The sequence below is a fragment of the Mytilus californianus genome, unplaced genomic scaffold (genome assembly GCF_021869535.1).
Source record: "Mytilus californianus isolate M0D057914Y unplaced genomic scaffold, xbMytCali1.0.p SCAF_82, whole genome shotgun sequence".
Taxonomy (NCBI): Eukaryota; Metazoa; Mollusca; class Bivalvia; order Mytilida; family Mytilidae; genus Mytilus; species Mytilus californianus.
The window spans coordinates 191,009-214,599 of NW_026262737.1; the positions used below are offsets into that span (position 1 = coordinate 191,009).

The 23,591-nt window shown below is 32.4% G+C and overlaps 1 protein-coding gene across 1 annotated transcript; it reads left to right on the forward strand.

Annotated features, from left to right (window-relative positions):
- The first annotated feature begins 1,619 nt into the window (after nucleotides 1-1,619).
- Nucleotides 1,620-23,105, forward strand: LOC127713867 (uncharacterized). The gene is made up of 3 exons (XM_052219836.1): nucleotides 1,620-6,730; nucleotides 6,884-11,270; nucleotides 23,016-23,105. Exons 1-3 carry the CDS (start codon nucleotides 4,596-4,598, stop codon nucleotides 23,103-23,105), a joined length of 6,612 nt encoding a protein of 2,203 aa, XP_052075796.1. The 5' UTR covers nucleotides 1,620-4,595.
- Nucleotides 23,106-23,591: the final 486 nt, after the last annotated feature.

The following is a 23,591-nucleotide window of genomic DNA, read 5'->3' on the forward strand; positions in this document are numbered from 1 at the left end:
AATATTGATTGCCGCCTGTGTAATCGATTGGAATTCATTATCATTCAACCAGGAACAGTTTATTACGCACGTTTGTTATTTCAGCATGTTCTAGTTGGGTTTTTTCACGTGTTTTGTATTTGGTTTATAAAATAAAATAAAATTATGGATAAGGTCAAACGAAAATTAAAAAAATACTCTATTTGTCATAAAAAGCTTCACAAATTCCACAAAAGGTTTGACAAACTTTTGACTTTATACTTTTCTTAATAATGTTAATTTAGGTAAACGGACAGAAAGTCATAGGACAAAAAGTCACAAATTTGATAGAACAAAAAGTCACAAGTAGTTTGTTGACAATTGTTTGAATATATAAGAGAATGATCTTGAAATATTTTCTTTTTATTACATATATTCATTTTTAAGTTTGGGAAATAGTTCATAAGCCTTGATAAATGAAAATTTATTAAATTTTAATCGTGCAAAGGATATATTTCTTGGCACCATGAAGCCACTTAAAGATCAAGCCTCTTTGACATTTTGTTTTCATAGCAATTATTTGATCATTATTAATATTTATTGCATAAATTTTAATTACAAAATTGCTTTATAAATAATAGTTTAATTAGTTTTTTTTTTGTTCAAAGAAAAATAATCTCAAAACTGAATTGTGACTTTTTGTCCTGGGACTTTTTGTCCGTGACTTTTTGTCCGTGACTTTTTGTTCGTGACTTTTTGTCCTATGACTTTCTGTCCTACATTCTTAATTTAAACTGCATCCATTTATCGGTAAAATACGGACAAACGAAGTTGTAAAAATATCCATATCTTTAAAATTTATTAATACATATACTGATTCTAGTTTATAAATCAAAAACGATCCCCTATAACAACAGTATTTGTAATTCAAACTAGTTTGATGTCGCACAAACCCTCCCCTAATCTGGGATAGTGGTGAAACAGTACAACCTAAGAACAAACTATAAAAATCTGTTGAAAAGGGCTCCACTCATCATGCATGCCTATTTGCAAAGATACAAAAAGATTTTACACTATGAACATATAATATAAAGCTGTCTTAGAAAATGATAATTACGTTGAGTAAACTTGAGCGGTCATACTTAGCCCTATTTAGACTAGAGGGTATTCAAACGTAACTCTACATAAAAGACTATGATATTTTGTAACAGTTGAAAAAAACTGAATTGAGCTCCATTTCATCTTTGACTGCCCTCTATATATTGACTGTCGAATTAACAAATTAGGAAAATATATAGTTCGTGCATGACATATTAGACGTCAGTTGCTGTATGACCCATATCTTTAAATTATTTCCATATTCAATCTAAATATTTGAGAATTTATTTTAATTTTGAATCGAATGAGATATATTATATATGTGGAGCGGGATCTGCTTACCCTTCCGGAGCACCTGAGAGCACCCCTAGTTTTTGGTGGGGTTCGTGTTGCTAATCTTTATTTTTCTATGTTGTGCTTTGTTTACTATTGTTTGTCTGTTTGTCTTTTTCTTTTTAGCCATGGCGTTGTCCGGTACGTCTAAACACTGCTAAGGACTCCTTAGTGCACAAACGTATACTATGCCACTAAGGACTAGAAGGGGTGCTGCTACATGTATGATTTTTGTCGAGCCTGCGACTTTTGTCGCAGAAAGCTCGACATAGGGATAGTGATCCGGCGGCGGCGGCGGCGGCGGCGGCGGCGGCGGCGTTAGCTAACTTCTTAAAAGCTTTATATTTTAGAAGGTGGAAGACCTGGATGCTTCATACTTTGTATATGGATGCCTCATGTTACGAAGTTTCCGTCAGTCACATGTCCAATGTCCTTGACCTCATTTTCATGGTTCAGTGACTACTTGAAAAAAAAGTTAACATTTTTTGCAATGTTAAATTCTCTCTTATTATAAGTAGTAGGATAACTATATTTGGTATGTGCGTACCTTGCAAGGTCCTCATGCCTTTCAGACAGTTTTCACTTGACCTCGACCTCATTTCATGGATCAGTGAACAAGGTTAAGTTTTGGTGGTCAAGTCCATATCTCAGATACTATAAGCAATAGGTCTAGTATATTCGGTGTATGGAAGGACTGTAAGGTGTACATGTCCAACTGGCAGGTGTCATCTGACCTTGACCTCATTTTCATGGTTCAGTGGTTATAGTTAAGTTTTTGTGTTTTGGTCTGTTTTTCTTATACTGTATGCAATAGGTCTACTATATTTGGTGTATGGAATGATTGTAAGGTGTACATGTCTAGCTGGCGGGTGTCATCTGACCTTGACCTCATTTTCATGGTTCAGTGGTCAAAGTTAAGTTTTTGAGTTTTGGCCTTTATTTCTAATACTATATGCAATAGGTCAACTATTTTTGGTGTATGGAAATATTTTATGATCTATATGCAGTTGCGCAGGTTTCATTTGACCTTGACCTCATTTTCACAGTTCATTGATCAGTGTTAAGTTCTTGTGTTTTCGTCTGTTTTTCTTATACTGTATGCAATAGGTCTACTATATTTGGTGTATGGAATGATTGTAAGGTGTACATGTCTAGTTGGCAGGTATCATCTGACCTTGACCTCATTTTCATGGTTTGGTGGTTTTACTTAAGGTTTTGTGTTTTAGTCTGTTTTTCTCATACTGTTTGCAATAGGTCTACTATATTTGGTGTATGGAATGATTGTAAGGTGTACATGTCTAGCTGGCAGGTGTCATCTGACCGTGACCTGATTTTCACAGTTCATTGCTCAGTGTAAATTTTTTTGTGTCTTGTTCCATTTTTATTCTTATACTGTTTTTGATAAGTGAACTATATTTGATGTATTGAATGTTTATGAGGTGTCTATGTCTGTCTGCCAGATATTATATGACCTTGACCTGATTACCATGGCTCATTGGTCAATGTTAAGTTTTCCTGCTGAACTTTGTTTCTTAGAAAATATAAACAATAGCTCAACTATATTTGGTGTATGGAATGATTGTTAGGCATATCTGTCTGTCTGGCAGGGTTCATATGACCATGACCTTATTTTCATGGTTAATAGGTCAAGGTTTTTTTTTTTCTTTTTTGATTTGTTTTTAAGATACTATATGGAATTTGTGAAATATATTTGGTTTATGTAATTACTGTAAGAATTAAGATTTATATATCATACTGGCTGGTAACATATAACCTTGACCTTATTTTCATAGTTCATTGGTCAATGTTAATTATTTAAAGTTTATCCAATTTATCAGTTACAAGAAGGGATAAGTCAATTATATCATGTACTGAATAATTATAAGGTGTAATTCGTTTTTAAATTCATTTATTTATTTTTAATCAGAAATGCATTTGAATATTAAATACAAGAATCTTTTTATAACAATAATGACAATATAATTAAATCATACATTTGTGTTATAAGTGATAATTACTGAACAATGATTAAATAAAACATTGGAAGGTGTGGAAATGTTAAAACAAGCTCACTCATGCATGAACATTAGTCCTATAATACATTTCACCACAACCATATTACATATAATAGGATTTATTGTCTGAATGTGTTCAGATTGAACAATATCTTGTTTTTACAAAGTTAAAGAATAACATTTACAGAATTGTTTTGTACATATGATCTAAGATAAGTATACTTTTGTTTTTAAATATAATTTTGATTTGATGGTAGCAAATATGACTTACATGACTTAAGTTAACATATTGTTAAAATTTATCTTTTTTGCAGATATATAATTTTCAATAATTATACAAGTATTCTTATTGATTAAATTAGTTATTTTCTTATTTAAAACATAAAATAATAATAATACTAAGTATATAGATGTGAGAAATATCAATTAATAATATTTTTAAGCTTAATTATATTATGTAGCAATGTCCTTTTACAATAAATAATTATACCCCCACTTTAAAAAAGTGAGGCTTTTCTGTTTTACCTCTGTCTGTCCATCGGTCAGTCCATCCATCCATCAGTCCGTCCGTCCGTCAGTCCGTTCATCCGTCACATGAATATTTTCATCTCATCTTTCTCTGGACCTACATTACAAGGATTTCTGAAATTTGGTTTCAGGGTTTATATTAGTCATTTATACCTTGTGATGCAATTTCAGATTCATCACTCAACAACTTCCTGTTTACCGAACACTTGTATCATTTTAAACATATTAGCCAAGTTGAAAAGTTTCGTCACATTTTTCTCAGGAACTACAATACAAGGATTTCTGAAATTTGAGTTCACTGTGTGATGTGTTTTCAGATTCATCACTCAAAAACTTCCTGTTTACAGAAATATTTTGGCAGGGGTATCATAAGTGAGCAGTTGCTCACAGTTTCACTTGTTTGTTTAGGGATCTACAAAACAAAAGAATGTCATTCAATCACTTCTTCAAATATTTATTGCCCTTTATTTCTAGACAGTTACTTCCTATTTGGTGATAATTAATATTCATAATAAACACACATGGCCATGCAAAGTTAATTACAAATTACCTTGTTTATATCAAATGTCTGATAAACAAACGTAAGTATCATATGCATAACATAGTGAGCAACTCTTTGTTGCGATTTGCACATGTGTCATTTATACATTGTGTTTTACAGATATGTATATATGCAATGAATGCAGTAAATCTTACAAGACTAGAAAAGGTCTTCAAAACCATGCATGTAATATATGTCAACTATGTAGAAAAACCTTCCCATCAGCACAGAAATTGAAAAGACATAATTGCAAACAACAGATATCAAACAGGGAAATTCTGAAATGCCAACTTTGTAAAAAGGAATATTCTACAGAGAATAGACTAAGATCTCATAAATGCTCATATTGCCAAATGTGTTCAATTCTTTTCTCAACATACCAAAAATGTTGCAGTCATATCTGTCAACATGCAGGAAAAACCTTGAATACAGAAAATAAAACAAAAGATTTAAATATGTCAATGATAAAGAATAACACTCAGAAGACAGATGAAGTAAAGAATAACACGCAGAAGACAGATGAAGGAAAGAATAACACTCAGAAGACAGACGAAGGAAAGAATAACACTCAGAAGACAGATGAAATAAAGAATAACAAGCAGAAGACAGATGAAGGAAAGAATAACACGCAGAAGACGGATAAAGGAAAGAATAACACACAGAAGACAGATGAAGGAAAGAATAACACTCAGAAGACAGATGAAATAAAGAATAACACTCAGAAGACAGATGAAGTAAAGAATAACTCGCAGAAGACAGATAAAGGAAAGTATAACACGCAGAAAACAGATGAAGGAAAGAATAACATGCAGAAGACAGATGAAGTAAAGAATAACACTCAGAAGACAGATGAAGTAAAGAATAACACTCAGAAGACAGATGAAGTAAAGAATAACACTCAGAAGACAGATAAAGGAAAGAATAACACTCAGAAGACAGATGAAGTAACATTAGAAAAAAAGATAAAGGAGAATACTACAACTGCATCAAACAGCATACAAACAAATAAAAAAAAGTGTTTTTCTCAAATTGTAAACAACACCAAGAAGTTAGAAGCAAAACATTTTCCCAGGAAAAACACACATGATAATTTGGAAACAAACCATTATGGAAAAGAAAGGAAAACCAGAAATGTATACCATAATTCAGCTTTAACACATACAAATAACATAAGTAGCATGGATTCAAATCAAGATCTTGTTGCAGTCGATATTATTCATGAAATCTTCCAATTTAAACCGATAAACTTGACATGGCAAATGAAACATTGCACAAATTTAGGATTAAGGTTTGAGAAATCATCATATCCATTGTATGATTTAACTGCGCCAAACATAATAGGAAATCCTAAAGATTTAAAGAAAATTATAGGTGATGGAAACTGCTTTTACAGAGCCATTTCTTATGCTATTACAGGAACTGAGACAAATCATATCAAAATAAGATCTGTAATAGTTAATCATATCCATCAGTTAGGGACAAATCTTCATTCCCTTCTACAACATGGTCAAACATGCTTTTCTTATGTATTGCAAAATCAAATAAATATTCCAGGAAGTTGGGCAACAGAAGTTGAGATTTTTGTAGCATCTGATTTATTAAGAACTAATATTTTCACCTATGTCAACACTGGCAATAACTCATATAAGTGGAACAAATTTGATGCTAACTACCTAAATCCCAATATTAGAACAGACGAAATAGGTATTTATCTAAACCATACAAATGGTAATCATTATGATATTGTTTTGTCAACTTCAACTGTACATAAAACATTAGCCTGTGGATTTTTTGCTGAAAAAAGGGAACATAGACAACCAAAAAACCAAGAATCTGAAAAATTTGGAGAAAAGAAAATAAGGAAAAAAGAGTATATGAGAAAATTCATGCAAATGAGACGATCCAATACAGATTATGCAGAAAAAGAAAGAATAGGTCATCAAAATCGAAGACTAGAAAGTAAATTTAAACATTTTGAAGTAGACTACAACAAAAAGAGAAGAACTGATCCAGAGTTTGTTGCTTTTGAGAAGGAGCACAACAAAAAGAGAAGGTCAAATCCAGAATTTATTACATTTGAGAAGGAGCACAACAAAAAGAGAAGGTCAAATCCAGAATTTGTTGCATTTGAGAAGGAGCTCAACAAAAAGAGAAGGACAGATCCAGAGTTTGTTGCATTTGAGAAGGAGCTCAACAAAAAGAGAAGGACAGATCCAGAGTTTGTTACATTTGAGAAGGAGCACAACAAAAAGAGAAGGTCAGAGTCCGAGTTTGTTACATTTGAGAAGGAGCTGAACAAAAAGAGAAGGACAGATCCCGAGTTTGTTACATTTGAGAAGGAGCTGAACAAAAAGAGAAGGACAGATCCAGAGTTTGTTTCATTTGAGAAGGAGCACAACAAAAAGAGAAGGTCAAATCCAGAATTTGTTTCATTTGAGAAAGACCATAATAAAAATAGAAGAACTAATCCAATATTTTTGAAATTTGAAAAAGATTACAATAATAAAAGAAGAAGTGACCCAACCTTTAAAGCTTTTGAGCATGACATTGACAGGAACCGCAATAGTAGTATTAACAAAGCTTTAGATTCACATCAATTGATTGATGCATTTCAAAATGAGGTTTCTACAGCGTGCATTTACAGATGTACATCTTGTGACCAGCTGTGGTTTAAGGAATCTGTTGAACCAGTAGGAAAACTACAAAATTTGAAAGAACCCTTATTTTCACAGTGTGTTCGAAAGAAAAATAGTATTGATGGATTTGAGTATGTCTGTCGCACATGTTTAAAATCTTTGAAGAAGGGTAAACTGCCAAATTTAGCAATTCATAATAAACTAAATTTCCCATTAAAACCACAAGTTTTGATGCTAAATTCTCTGGAAGAAAAGCTTGTGGCACCAGTATCAACATTTTTTCAAATGCGTGAACTTCCCAGTGGTGGTCAGTTTGGTATTCAAGGAAATGTAGTCAATGTTCCAGCTGATAATATGTCAACTGTTAAAATGCTTCCAAGAAGACTGCCAGAGTCACAGACAATACCAGTAAAATTGAAAAGAAGATTGAGATATAAATCACATGTAATGTTTCAGAATATAAGACCACAAAAATGTATAGATGCAACAAAATATCTTCTGACTAAGCCTTTATTTAAGCAGTATGTCACAGATGGTCTTGATGAGAAATGGCTTACTGAACATATGAAAAGTTTACAAAACACAGATTGGGATACATTTATTGAAAAAAATCCAGAAACAAATAATCCTCATCCCGTTAAATCACCCGAAATAAAAAACAAACAGAATGAAAAAAAAGCTGAAATGAAACAACAGACAGACATAACAGAAGAAGATGACCTCTGGAGTGAATATGATGATGATTTTTTGAATAAAGATGATATGGAAAAACAGCAGGAATGTGATGGCATCTATGACACAATGTTATACCCAGAAAACTTAGATAGTCAGAGAAATATACTGTCATTTGCACCAAGTGAAGGTAACTTACCAGTTAGCCCTTTTGGAGATGCTATTGAAGAATTATCATTTCCCGGTTTATTTTGTGGTGAAAAACGTCCATCAAACAAAGAACGTTCAGTGCTGGTGAAATATAGCGAAATTTGCAAGTCTGAACTGCGCCAAAATGATCGAAGAGCAGCACAAAATATTACTAATATTTTTTTCAAAGCCAAAAAAATTCAAATGAAACAAATTCAAGATAAGGTTTGGTTGTCATTACGACGAGTAAAAACCAAAGGAAAGAAAATTACAGCAAAAGATTTAAAAGACGAAAGCAATGTTGATACTTTGGTAAAGTTAGATGATGGTTACAGAATATTTAGAACACTACGAGGATCACCACCATACTGGGAATCTGCCAAAAAAGATTTATTTGCAATGGTTAGACAATTAGGTTTACCAACTTGGTTTATTTCCCTGTCATCAGCAGAAACAAGATGGAAACCACTATTAAGGTCACTTGGAAAAATAATTGATGGAGTGCAGTATTCAGATGAAGATATAAATACCATGACCTGGCAAACTAAATGCAGATTGGTGCGATCTGATCCAGTCACCACAGCTCGCTACTTTGATTACAAAGTACAGAAATTTTTCCATTCATTTTTGAACTCATCTGTAATGCCTCTTGGGAAAGTAAAAGAAATTTTTTATCGAATAGAATTCCAACAAAGAGGTTCACCTCATGTTCATTCAGTTTTATGGATTGAGAATGCACCCTTTTTGGAAATAAACGAAAACAAAGATATTGAAGACTTTATATCTAAGTATATCACCACAAATAGAAATTTGCCTGTTGAGGATGGACAACAAGACTTAGTTAAACTGCAAATGCATAGGCATACACATACATGTAGAAAGAAGAAGAAAAAAACCTGTCGTTTTAATTTTCCACTACCACCTATGAAAAAGACTATCATTCTAGATAAACTGCCATCAAATATGACTCCTAAGGAAGCGAAGAGACATACAAAGCACTATGAACTTATTCAAAAACATTTAGCACAACAAATGTCCTTAGAATGTTCTTTTGCAGAATTTTTGAAAGACATTAAAATGACTGAAGATGACTATATTCTTGCCATTAGATCATCCTTAAAAGAAACAAAGGTTTTTTTAAAGAGAGATCCAGAATGCATTCGCATCAACGGGTACAATGATACTGTGTTGCAAGCATGGATGGCTAACATGGACATACAATTTGTTACCAATGCATTTGCATGCTTAATGTATATTGTTAACTATGTTAGTAAAGGACAGAGAGGGATGAGTAACCTTTTAAGAAGAGCATGCGAGGAAGCTCACAAGCAAAATAGCTCTATGAACAATCAAGTAAAAACTATGGGTAACAAATTTTTAAAACATGTCGAAATATCTGCACAGGAGGCTGTTTACATAGTTTTACAAATGAAGCTGAAAAATTCAAGCTGTGGACATATTTTCATAAATACATCTCCCCCAGATGAACGTCCATTTATTATAAAACCAAATGAGGAGTTACAGAAATTACCAGATAACAGCACGGATGTTCAATGTAACAACGTTATAAAACGATATTCACAGAGACCCAAGAAGGTAGAAACTATATGTTTGGCAGATTTTGCAGCATGGTATGACCTTAGGTCAGAAAAGAAACCAAAAACAGATAGATTAGAAAATGAAGAAGAAATAGAGGAAACTGACATTGAAGATAATTTGGAAGATGAGAACTTAAGTCAAGATGAATATGATCCTGAAAATGATCCTAAAACTTTAAAATATAGGAATGGAGTAATTTTAAAACACAGAAAGAAGAAAAAAGTCATTAGATATGTAAGATATTCAAAGACAAAAGACCCTGAAAATTTCCATAGAGAAAAACTTCTTCTTTTTCATCCTTGGAGAAAGGAAGAAAGGATTATATATCCCTTTGACACATATGCAGATAAGTATAACAGTGTAAAAGAAGGTACTGACTGCAATGCAACTCAATATGAACATCATGCTGAAGAAATTGAAGAAGCTGAACAGCTTATTGAAAATGAGTTAGAGGAAGAAGCATTTGATGAGGTTGCCCCTGTAACACAGCATATAGAACTGAAGGATGAAGACGAAAAAGAATCTGAAGACCTTCATCAGATGGGTGAAGACATCTTCACACAATATGATATTGCAAATGATTTACAGTGTACAGGAACAGATATAGAAGAAGAAAAATTAAGAAACAGATTAACTGATACAGAATTTAGAAATATGGCTAGGTCATTAAACCAGAAACAAATGGAGTTTTTTTATCATGTGCTTAATATATCAAAATCTGATAACGAACAATTCATGCTATTCTTAAGTGGTGGAGCAGGAGTAGGAAAAACAAGACTTACAAAATGCATATACCAAGCACTAATAAAATATTACAATACAACACAGGGAGAAAATCCAAATCAGAAGTCCATTATTCTGGCCGCACCAACAGGTAAAGCAGCTTATTTGGTAGGAGGTGTTACAATGCATGCAGCATTTGGAGTTCCAGCAAACCAGGGGTTTCAGTATCGTCCATTAAAACATGAACTTTTAAATACATTTAGACATCAACTTGAACACCTTCAACTTATTATCATAGATGAAATTTCAATGTGTGGATCAAAATTATTTTGTTTTATCAACCAGAGAATGCAAGAAATTATGGGTGTATCAAAACCATTTGGAGGTATTAATATCATCACTATAGGAGATCTTTTCCAACTTAGGCCAGTAATGGATTCCTGGATTTTTAAACAACCTTCTGGCAATTCTACTGAAATTTTATCACAAAATGTGTGGAAAGAAAAATTCATGTTTTACGAACTGACAGATATTATGAGACAGAAAAATGATAAAATATTTGCAGAGACACTTAATAGAATAAGAGAAGGAAACCAAACTGTTGAAGATGTGAATTTTTTAAAGACAAGAGTAATAAAATCTGATATTCCAGAGTATCCTACATTTGCCACTCATCTGCTTTACCACAACAAAAGTGTAGATATGTATAACAACAAACTTTACAATGAGTGCAAAAACCATAAAGTGATAGTTAAATGCAAAGACATTGTTATAGGAGATATATCTGCAGAGACAAAAGAGGAAATTAAACAAAAAGCAAAGGATTTTGAGATGGGACTGTCTAAAATATGTGGTTTAGCTGTTGGAATGCGTACAGAGTTAACAGTTAACATTGATCTATTTGATGGATTAGTTAATGGAGCTGCTGGAGTTATCAAGGATATTGAATGTGTGTGTTCCCAACCAGATGTTATATGGGTAATTTTTGATAATGATGAAATTGGAAAAAATTTGAGAAAAGATTTCATGAAAAAAATGAAAAATTGGACTCCTATTAGAAAAATATCCAGAGAATTTCCTGTAGGAAAGTACAAAAGTATCAAAATTTCAAGAAAACAGTTTCCATTGAGATTAGCAGCTGCAAAAACTTTACATAGATCTCAAGGTGACACTCTGACTGAAGTTGTAATACAGTTGCCGACACGAAAAGAATGTCATATGCATTACGTTGCATTTAGTCGTGCTGAAAAGGCTGAAAAAATGTTTATACTTGAAAATGTATATGAAAACAATATTACAGTATCTCAAGAGGTAAAAGAAGAAATGAAAAGACTCAGAACAGAAAGAAATATGTTGCTTTCATTTACTCCCTTGTATTGTTTAGATAAATCAAAATTTGTCATATGCTTTCATAACAGCCAATCACTACACTTACATATAGAGGATGTTAGAGCTGATTATAACTTTAGAGAAACAGATGTAAATATGTTTGTAGAATCTAGATTGTGTTCAGAAGATAGTGACATTGACTATAATCTACCAGGATTTAAATTGTATCGCAATGACTTTTCTAAAAAGAGAACAAGTTATGGCACTGTTGCATATCTCAAAGAATCATTAAAAGCAAACATAGTCAAAATGAACATTAAAAATATTGAGATTATGAAAGTTATCAATCCATTTCTTCAACTTGTTTGTATATATTCCCGTCCTAAAGAATCAGTTGCCAGTCTATTTAGTGCAATGCAGAATCTTTGTTCTTCTTTAGATCATAAAAAAGTTATTGTCATAGGCGGGGACTTCAACTGTGATATTCAGAATCCATCACAAAGTACGAAAAGGTTATTAGAATATATGAAACTTCAGGGGTTTTTTCAAGTTATTAATCACATGACTACAGATGGGCAAACAATTCTGGACTTAATATTCACAAACTGTTGTGAAGGAATTCAATATGGAACATTAGAAGCATATTATAGTTATCACAAGCCAGTTTGGATAGCTTTAGATAGCTTTCATACCAGTTTCTAAGCAAAAGATTACAATAAAAATTTATCAATATATAACTAGGTGGTGAAACACTATCAGTTATAACTTGGACAAGCAATATCAGCATCTCCAGCAGTTCACTATCTCATCACAAATATTGTCTATGACAGTTCTTATACAGATATCATCTCAATGGCCACTCCATCTATACACATATCTCATATCTAGCAGTTGTTGATCTCTACACAGATATCATCTCTAGCATTACTTTCTTCCTACACAGAAATCATAACTGGAAGTTCATCATCTGTACACAGATATCATCTCTGGAAGTTGTCAATCTCTACACACATATCACCTCCATCTCTACACAGGCAGTATTCCATCTCTACAAAGATAATATCTCTGGTAGTACATCTCTACACAGAAATCACTACTAGCAGTTATCTATTCCTTCACAAATATCATCTCTAGAAGTTATCCATTCCTTCACAGATATCATCTTTAAAAGTAATCCATCTCTTCATAGATATCATCTCTGACAGTTGTCATTCTCCAACATATAGCTCGGTGGTGAAACACTATCAGTTATAACTTTTCTAAACATAGTCAGCATTCTTGTAATACTGGATCTCCACAAAGATATCATCTCTGACATAGCTACATCATCACAAACATTTTTTTTTCTGGTTGTTTTTCATCTCTTTATATAATTTCTGGCATTTCTCCATGTTTCTCCATGTCATCTATAGCAGATCATCATCTCAACATAGTTCTCACCTCTAGCAGTATTCCATCTCTACACAGATATCAACTCTGGCGGTTCTTCATATCTACATAGATAACATTTCTGGCAGTTCTTCATGATTACATAGATAACATTTCTGGTAGTGCTTCATGTCTACATAGATATCATCTCTGGCAGTTCTTCATGTCTACACAGATAACAACTCTCGCGGTTCTTCATATATACATAGATAACATCTCTGGCAGTGCTTCATGTCTACACAGATAACATCTCTGGCAGTTCTTCATAATTACAAAGATAACATCTCTGACAGTGCATCATATCTACATAGATAACATCTCTGGCAGTTCTTCATGTTTACATAGATAACATCTCTGGCAGTGCTTCATGTCTACATAGATAACATCTCTGGCCGTTCTTCATGATTACAAAGATAACATTTCTGGCAGTGCAACATGTCTACATAGATAACATTTCTGGCAGTTCTTCATGTCAACATAGATAACATCTCTAGCAGTTCTTCATGTCTACATAGATAACATCTCTGGCGGTTTTCATTTCTAAAAAGAACAGATAACAACTCTCGCGGTTCTTCATATCTTCATAGATAACATCTCTGGCAGTTCTTCATTTCTAAAAAGATAACCGTACTTCGCAATAAGCCCATTTTTTAAATTATAACTCGGTGGTGAAACACTATCAGTTATAACTTGGTGAATGAAAATCAGCATTCTTGTTATACTCAAGATTTCTAAGATATGATATGAAAGATTTTCAACCCTTTAGAGATATAATTTCTGCCATTTCTCCATGTTTATCCATGTAATCTTTAGCAGATCAGCATCTCAACATAGTTCTTACCTCGAGCAGTACTCCATCTCTTCACAGATAACAACTCTGGCGGTTCTTCATATCTACATAGATAACAACTCTGGCGGTTCTTCATATCTACATAGATAACATCTCTGGCAGTTCTTCAAATCTACATAGATAACATTTCTGGCAGTGCACCATGTCTACATAGATAACATTTCTGGCAGTTCTTCATGTCAACATAGTTAACATCTCCGGCCGTTCTTCATGTCTACATAGATAACATCTCTGGCAGTTCTTCATTTCTAAAAAGATAACCGTACTTCGCAATAAGCCCATTTTTAAATTATAACTCGGTGGTGTAACACTATCAGTTATAACTTGGTGAATCAATATCAGCATTCTTGTGATACTCAAGATTTCTCAAATATGATCTGAAAGATTTTCAACCCTTTAGAGATATAATTTCTGGCATTTCTCCATGTTTATCCATGTAATTTATAGCAGATCAGCATCTCAACATAGTTCTTACCTCAAGCAGTACTCCATCTCTTCACAGATAACATCTCTGGCAGTTCTTCGTGTCTTCATAAAAAAAATCTCTGGCAGTTCTTCATGTCTACTTAGATAAAATTTCTGGTAGTTCTTCATGATTACATAGATAACATCTCTGGCAGTTCTTCATGTCAAAATAGATAACATCTCTGGCAGTTCTTCATTTCATTTCCACATAGATAACATCTCTGGCAGTGCACCATGTCTACATAGATAACATCTGGCAGTTCTTCGTGTCAACATAGATAACATCTCTGGCAGTTCTTCATTTCATTTCCACATACATAACATCTCTGGCAGTGCACCATGTCTACATAGATAACATCTGGCAGTTCTTCATGTCTACACAGATAACAACTCTCGCGGTTCTTCATATCTACATAGATAACATCTCTGGCAGTGCTTCATGTCTACACAGATAACATCTCTGGCAGTTCGTCATGATTACAAAGATAACATCTCTGACAGTGCATCATGTCTACATAGATAACATCTCTGGCAGTTCTTCGTGTTTACAAAGATAACATCTCTTGCAGTGCATCATGTCTATATACATAACATCTCTGGCTTTTCTTCATGTCAACATAGATAACATCTGTGGCAGTTCTTCATGATTACAAAGATAACATCTCTGGCAGTTTTTCATGTCTTAATAGATAACATCTCTGGCAGTTCTTCATGTCTACATAGATAACATCTCTGGCAGTGCTTCATGTCTACATAGATAACATCTCCGTTAGTGCACCATGTCTACATAGATAACATCTCTGGTAGTGCACCCTATCTACATAGATAACATCTCTGGCCGTTCTTCATGTCAACAAAGATAACAGCTCTGGCTGTTCTTCATGTCAACATAGATAACATCTCTGACAGTTCTTCATGTCAACAAAGATAACATCTCTTGTGGTTCTTCATTTCTATAAAGATAACCGTACTTTGCAATAAGACCATTTTTTAAATTATAACTCGGTGGTGAAACACTATCAGTTATAACTTGGCGAATCAATATCAGCATTCTTGCGATACTCAGATATGATATAAAAGATTTTCAACCCTTTAGAGATATAATATCTGGCATTTCTCCAAGTTTATCCATGTAATCTATAGCAGATCAGCATCTCAACATAGTTCTTACCTCGAGCAGTACTCCATCTCTTCACAGATAACAACTCTGGCGGTTCTTCAAATCTACATAGATAACATCTCTGGCAGTGCACCATGTCTACATAGATAACATCTCTGGCAGTTCTTCATGTCTACAAAGATAACAACTCTCGCGGTTCTTCATGTCTACATAGATAACATCTCTGGCGGTTCTTCATTTCTAAAAAGATAACCGTACTTCTCAATAAGCCCATTTTTTAAATTATAACTCGGTGGTGAAACACTATCAGTTATAACTTGCTGAATCAAAATCAGCATTCTTGTGATACTCAAGATTTCTCAGATATGATATGAAAATTTTTCATCCCTTTAGAGATATAATTTCTGGCATTTCTCCATGTTTATCCATGTAATCTATAGCAGATCAGCATCTCAACATAGTTCTTACCTCGAGCAGTACTTCATCTCTTCACAGATAACAACTCTGGCGGTTCTTCATATCTACATAGATAACAACTCTGGCGGTTCTTCATATCTACATAGATAACATCTCTGGCAGTTCTTCAAATCTACATAGATAACATCTTTGGCAGTGCTTCATGTCTACATAGATAACATCTCTGGCTGTTCTTCATGATTACAAAGATTACATTTCTGGCAGTGCACCATGTCTACATAGATAAAATTTCTGGCAGTTCTTCATGTCAACATAGATAACATCTCCGGCCGTTCTTCATGTCTACATAGATAACATCTCTGGCGGTTCTTCATTTCTAAAAAGATAACCGTAATTCGCAATAAGCCCATTTTTTAAATTATAACTCGGTGGTGAAACACTATCAGTTATAACTTGGTGAATCAATATCAGCATTCTTGTGATACTCAAAATTTCTCAGATATGATCTGAAAGATTTTCAACCCTTTAGAGATATAATTTCTGGCATTTCTCCATGTTTATCCATGTAATTTATAGCAGATCAGCATCTCAACATAGTTCTTACCTCAAGCAGTACCCCATCTCTTCACAGATAACATCTCTGGCAGTTCTTCATGTCTACATAGAAAAAATCTCTGGCAGTTCTTCATATCTACATAGATAACATTTCTGGCAGTTCTTCATGATTACATAGATAACATATCTGGCAGTTCTTCATGTCAACATAGATAACATCTCTGGCAGTTCTTCATTTCATTTCCACATAGAAAACATCTCTGGCAGTGCACCATGTCTACATAGATAACATCTCTGGCAGTTCTTCATGTCTACACAGAAAACAACTCTCGCGGTTCTTCATATCTACATAGATAACATCTCTGGCAGTGCTTCATGTCTACACAGATAACATCTCTTGCAGTTCTTCATGATTACAAAGATAACATCTCTGACAGTGCATCATGTCTACATAGATAACATCTCTGGCAGTTCTTCATGTTTACAAAGATAACATCTCTTGCAGTGCATCATGTCTATATACATAATATCTCTGGCTTTTCTTCATGTCAACATAGATAACATCTGTGGCAGTTCTTCATGTCTACACAGATGACATCTCTAGTCGTTCTTCAAATCTACACAGATAACATTTCTGGCAGTTCTTCAAATCTACACAGATAACATCGCTGGCAGTTCTTCATGTCTACACAGATAACAGCTCTGGCTGTTCTTCATGTCTACATAGATAACACACATTGCTTTGTGTGTATATAGATAACAGTTCTTCGCAATAAGCCCATTTTTCAACTTATAACTCAGTGGTGAAACACTATCAGTTATAACTTGGTGAATCAATATCATCATTCTTGTGATTCTCAATATTTCACAGATATCATCTGAAAGATTTTAAACCATTCACAGATATTAACTTGATGTTGCTCTATCTCTACAGATATGACCTTGAATTTCCTCTATCTCAACACAGATACCACTTTTGACAGTTCAACAAACCTACATATATATTAACTAGACGTTGCTTTATCTAATCACAAATATCATTACTGACAGTTCTTTGACCCTGCACAGATATGTTAATACTTTCCGGGCAATATGAGCATTTTTATGAAATGTTGGACATCATCTGCATTTTTGTGGCATTCTAACTGACATAAAAGATCACACCAAACTTTATGTACTTGACAGATCAACTTGAACCTTATATGTATATGTAAGTCAGTTTAATTAATTTGTTGTCTAATTATTAATAATAAACTTTAATATATATATATTTACTACAATATACATGCTACTTTTTGGCTCATTCAAGACAATGACTCACTGTTGGGGCTATTGTCATCACTAGGTCCATCTGTCTGTCTGTCCATATTATGTCGGTTTATTGTCAACACTTGGTATCCCCTAAACTATCTGTTTCTGGGTCTTCTTTTTATACAACCACAAAAAAATTTGCGGTGGTATATCGGTATGACGTTGGCGTCCTCGTCCTTATCCGAAGACACATTTGTTTTCGCACTCTAACTTTAGTTTAAGTAAATGGATCTCTCTGACATAGTACCATAAGGTTCCATATCACAAAGGGAATGCTGGGATTGATTTTGGGGGTAATTGACTCAAAATTTTAGGAATAAGGGGCCAAAAAAGGGGCAAAAAACAAGCATTTTTCTAGTTTCATGACAATAACTTGTGTGTTAGTGTATGGATCTCTCTGAAATTGTACTACAAGGTACCATACCACAAATGGAAGGCTGGGATTGATTTTTGGGGTAATTGCCTCAAAGTTTTAGGAATTAGTGTCAAAAAAGGGGCAAAAAACAAGCATTTTTCTAGTTTCCAGACAATAACTTGTGTTTAAGTGTATGGATCTTTATTAAATTGTACTACAAGGTTCCATATCACAAAGGGAAAGCTGGAATTGAGTTTGGGGGTAATTGCCCAAGATGTTTAGGAATAAGGGGCCAAAAAGGGGCCAAAAATAAGCATTTTTCTAGTTTCCAGAGAATAACTTGTTCAAGTGTATGGATCTCTCTGAAATTGTACTGCAAGGTACCATACCACAAAGAGAAGGCTGGGATTGATTTTGGGGGTAATTGTCTCAAAACTTTAGGTATTAGGGGCAAAAAAGGGGCAAAAAACAAGCATTTTTCTAGTTTCAGGACAATAACTTGTGTGTAAGTGTATGGATCTTTAAGAAATTGTACTACAAGGTCCCATATCACAAAGGAAAAGCTGGGTTTGAGTTTTGGGGTATTTGCCCTAAACGTTTAGGAATTTCAGGCCAAAAAGGGGCAAAAAAACAAGCATTTTTCTAGTTTCCAGACAATAACTGGTGTTCAAGTGTATGGATCTCTCTGAAATTGTACTGCAAGGTACCATACCATAAATGGAAAGCTGGGATTGAGTTGGGGGTGATGAATCATAAGGTGGTTCCAAAAATTTGGAGGGGGGGGGGGGATTTTTTTTCCCCTTTTTTTTCTTTAAAATTTTCCATTTTAAATTGGTTATTTCAAATTTATATATAAAAGCAAATAATAATGATATGGTTTGGATAGGTAAATTAAAAATTTTTAAGTTCTTAGACCACATTCATTCTGTGTCAGAAACCTATGCTGTGTCAAATATTTAATCACAATCCAAATTCAGTGCTGTATCAAGCTTGAATGTTGTGTCCATACTTGCCCCAACTGTTCAGGGTTCAACCTCTGCGGTCGTATCAAGCTGCGCCCAGCGGAGCATTTTATATTATTGATATTTTGTAATACTTGTTGGAAAAAAATTATTAAACAGAACATTATGACCTTACCAGGTTTGTTCTGATCAATGTCCTTTCTAAGGGACCAAAAACAAAACTTAAAAACAGATACCTTCCAATCAAGATCCAGAAGAAAAGGTGTGACATTGGTGCAAATTAAACTTTTTAAATAGCTGCAAACAGAAGTTAAATTTAATATTTAAACCCTATGGATAGTTGTATTTTGTATCATATTTCAAAGTATTATAGATGTTATATGTATACAATATGTATTTAATAAGCATGTTGAAATTTTAAAAATTACTAACACTTATTTTTGTAAAGTTAAGAATTAATATATGATCAACAATAAAATGTCTTTTTAATTTATACTTTATTGATTGATTACACATCTATTTTTCATTTGTTTACCTAACCCTCACTTAATGCTGATTTTTAGTTCACTTCTTAAATCTACTCATTAAAAATAAAAACAATTTTGAAGTGAGTATAATCTTATAATGTTATATTCATTAGGAATAGGATGAGTGTTTCTAAATTGAAAAAATATATAAATGAACAACCTGAAAAACCTGACGGACTCAAATTTAAAATTCCAATATTAGTATCTGACAGTAAAGGATTTACATTGAGGAATAATTGTTTAGATTATGAATTTCCTTTAGAACTGTGGTGTTTATCATCTGCAAGGACTAAAGAATTAGTAGATATCATAGAGGAACGTATTGAAAAGGCAATAAAACGCCATAGGAACATAATTTTGTATATTTGGTCTGGAACATGTGACATTAGTTCAAAAATTGGAAAATACATTGAAATTCGATCAACAAATTTTACGGTAGTAGATAGAGTCATTGAACAATATCATAGAGCAATAGGGATTGTAAAAAGATATCCAAATAAAGCAGAAATAAAATTTGTGGAATGCCCAACAATTTCATTTAAAAAATGGAATGAAAATCATGGAAAATTTGATTCGGAATTGTATATATGGGATGATAAAACTGCTACAAAACAGATCAATTATCTAAATCAAGAAATAAAAATTTTAAATCAAACATTGTCAAAAAACAATTTAGCTTTTAATCAATATTTTCTCAGGAGCAGAAAAAAAAAAGGAAAAAAAACAAGGTATTCAGTAAATGCAAATTTAAATATAGATGGAATACATCCAGGAAAATATTTAAGTTTATCTTGGACTAAATATCTACTGAAAGATACATACAAAGAATGTTTTGTAAATCTTCACTCCTCTGATGAAGTATCATTCTCAGTTGAGGATCCTGATTTCCCATGTTAATTAGACAGGTAATGTTTTAATCAATAATGAAACAAATTGTGTTCATATTATGATTTCTCATTATAAGACATGAATTGCCATTTCAATTTAGGCTTTAATTAAGACACCGCGTGGAGTGCCCGCGGTATATAAATAGGCCTCCAACTCCCTATATATCCCAAAAAATATGTACATCCCGTTTCATTTATATGTGCCATATCCATTCAGAATGCATTTCAAGTGTTTTATATTAAACAGAATCAATTTGAAACAGCTTCATATTTTGTCCTCTGGTCTACAAGTTCGGAGATTATTCAAATAGAGATTGTCTGTCTGTCAGTGTCTGATCTATTAACTGCTCTTAAAATTTACAATTCTTGCCAGATTTCTATAAAATATGTATCAAACGTTTATAGTATCAAATATTGTTTGGGACAATATGAAATCTTAGATCACTGTACGACCTTCAACCATGAGGAAAATCTATTTATAAAATGCCCTTTTGTGATATAAATAAAACAATTCATATGCTAAAACTAATGGTCTAGTTTATAGCAATACAATTTATGAAATACAAATATAACAGACAATCCAATGATATTTGCTTATTTCAACAGATATAATTCAAGCTTTGTATGATCAGCTATTGATTTGACATTTTTGTTACCTTATATCATATCATGATTTTATAGTCCAATTTGGAATTTGCATGAAATGTGATACAATCCACAGACACTCTATGATGACTTGTATACACATTTTATTCTTTATATATTATATATTTCTAAAATATATTGTTTATTTTTTCATATTAATCATATTTTACAGCTATCAATGTTTATTCATTATTATGATTAATTTTTACTGTCTCTTTTTAATTTACATGCATCACTTCCCTTTAAGGAAAACTATACATTTATATTACACTTTCAATTCCCAATTAATCTTTCCAAATTATTGTTAAAAGATAAAGCATATGCAATTGTATCATCTACATCCATATTATCTATGTTTTTTCAAAAATTATATTTTGGCCTAAATTAATTCATCAAAAAATCAAGGAAAGTAGAAGTTAACGTTAAAACCTGACTTTTATCATGTAAATTAAAAAGAGAGGATTATTTTTCCTTTATTAACATCATCTTTTTTTTCAGTAAACAATGGGGAAAATTAATAAAGCCTTAGAAAAAGTAAAATTAAATGCCACAAATCTCTGCAGGAATATTGATGAACTGAAATTAAATCGCAAAAAAACCCCTACAAAACAGCAGATAGTGTAAAGAACATCACAAAATCTGCAAGGATCATGAAGGCTTCCATTCGTTCATTTTCCTCTTTATTTGCCAACTTTATTATCGGAGATATTGATAGTGCCCTGCAACTTGTTCAAACATCAGCACAACACTTGCAGGAAGCTCATAAACACATGAACTTACCCGTTATGGAAGAATCATTAAATGAAATAGAAAATAATTCAGAACTTTTGCCAAAGGAGATTGACCATCTTCAAGATTTTTTAAAAGCATTTGAAAATTTTCCACAATTTAAGGCAAGTCTGCACAAATTAAAAATAATAACTTAATATTTTTACTTGATGAAACAATTACTTATGTAACTAGATTTATCAATAACAATATAATAAACGTAATATGAATGCATAAAATATTACAAAGCCAAAAAAATAATATTTAAATACAAATAACATTTTCAATCTGTGAAGTAATGTTTTAATTATTAGCAATTTATTACCTTGCTCTTTTGAAAAGACAAGATTTAAGATTTTATGTTATAATCCAAATAGATAAGACATTCAAAATCTAACAAATGTGTTTACCCTAACACACATCTTTTTAACATTTATGATAAAAGAAAGTTAATGTCAATTTTTCTTTGCTTTAATGAATATTTTTTTCACAACAGGATTCCCAGGATGCTACAACATCAGAAGCCGGTAATTTGATAACCCCTCAGAAGGCATGTTCACATTTTACAATTTTAAAAGCTATAATAAATTCAAAAACAGTTATCCTTCTGATGCATATTACAATGTGGTAATAATAAACCCAAACTAACTTTTTGATAAAAGATGTGCAAATTATTAAAGTTTGGACTTAAACTGTCTTTTACAATCATTTCATTAACAATAATTTTTTTTTCAATTAATTAATTTAATTGACATACATAAGATCCACAAATAATCTCACATTTATAATTTTAAACAGAAAGAAATGTTACCTGAAGATAAACCATCTACCAGTAACAGCACTGGCACAAGTAATGTGGAACAAAGTGATAATGATGAAAAGGCATGATATTCTCTATCTTAATTTCTCATATCAATGTTCAATTGAAATCAATCATTCATATCAAAAAAAAATATTTAAAAAAGTAAAATAACTAGTATCTCAATTTTAATAAAATTCAACTATAATGAAATAAATCATTACAACAAAATATTTCAAGGAGATTTATTGCATTACAGATTTTACATATGACCAGTTTGTTTCTTATTATATTATTCCTATTAGGTCAATACTGAAGTTGATGATGATGATGATACCACTGATAGTGATGAAGAAGATGCTCTACTGAGTCAGCTGCCAGAAATGCCACTATGAACTGATTATATTTATATTACTATGTATAATGTACTGTTTAATGTTGTAATTTGTCTTCTGTGTAATAATATGTGTTGTAAACTGTATTGTTTGTAATATCCATGTAGAAAAATACATCTTTGTCTTTAAACATTTTTAATAAATGATTTTTTCCTTTAGATATCCTTTACAGACCATAAAAAGGTAACAGCATTTCTGGTGGATCTGGTATCAAGAAAATTCCATTCATTCAGTAACAGTTGATAATAATAACTTTCTTTTTCAGTATTTATAATGTTTTCATAACTTATAACTTTATCACATGTCAAACTATGTTACTTTTCAGCACTTAACTTCCAAAGCTTGTGTTTAGATATTTTTCTTATATTGAAATCTAACAATTACACTATCATTGTTCACCTCCATCTTTAGTTACCATTATCAATATAATGGTATATCACTAAATTATTTCACTCTTAACCACAGTTATCCAGCATATCTCCATAT

Excerpts from the sequence above, each read along its gene's own strand:
- LOC127713867 (XM_052219836.1), top strand. The coding sequence starts at position 4,596 with ATGTATATATGCAATGAATGCAGTAAATCTTACAAGACTAGAAAAGGT. Across the intron at positions 6,731-6,883 it reads GAGCACAACAAAAAGAGAAG|GTCAAATCCAGAATTTGTTT; the intron begins GTCAGAGTCCGA and ends CAAAAAGAGAAG. Across the intron at positions 11,271-23,015 it reads CCCAACCAGATGTTATATGG|GTCAATACTGAAGTTGATGA; the intron begins GTAATTTTTGAT and ends TATTCCTATTAG.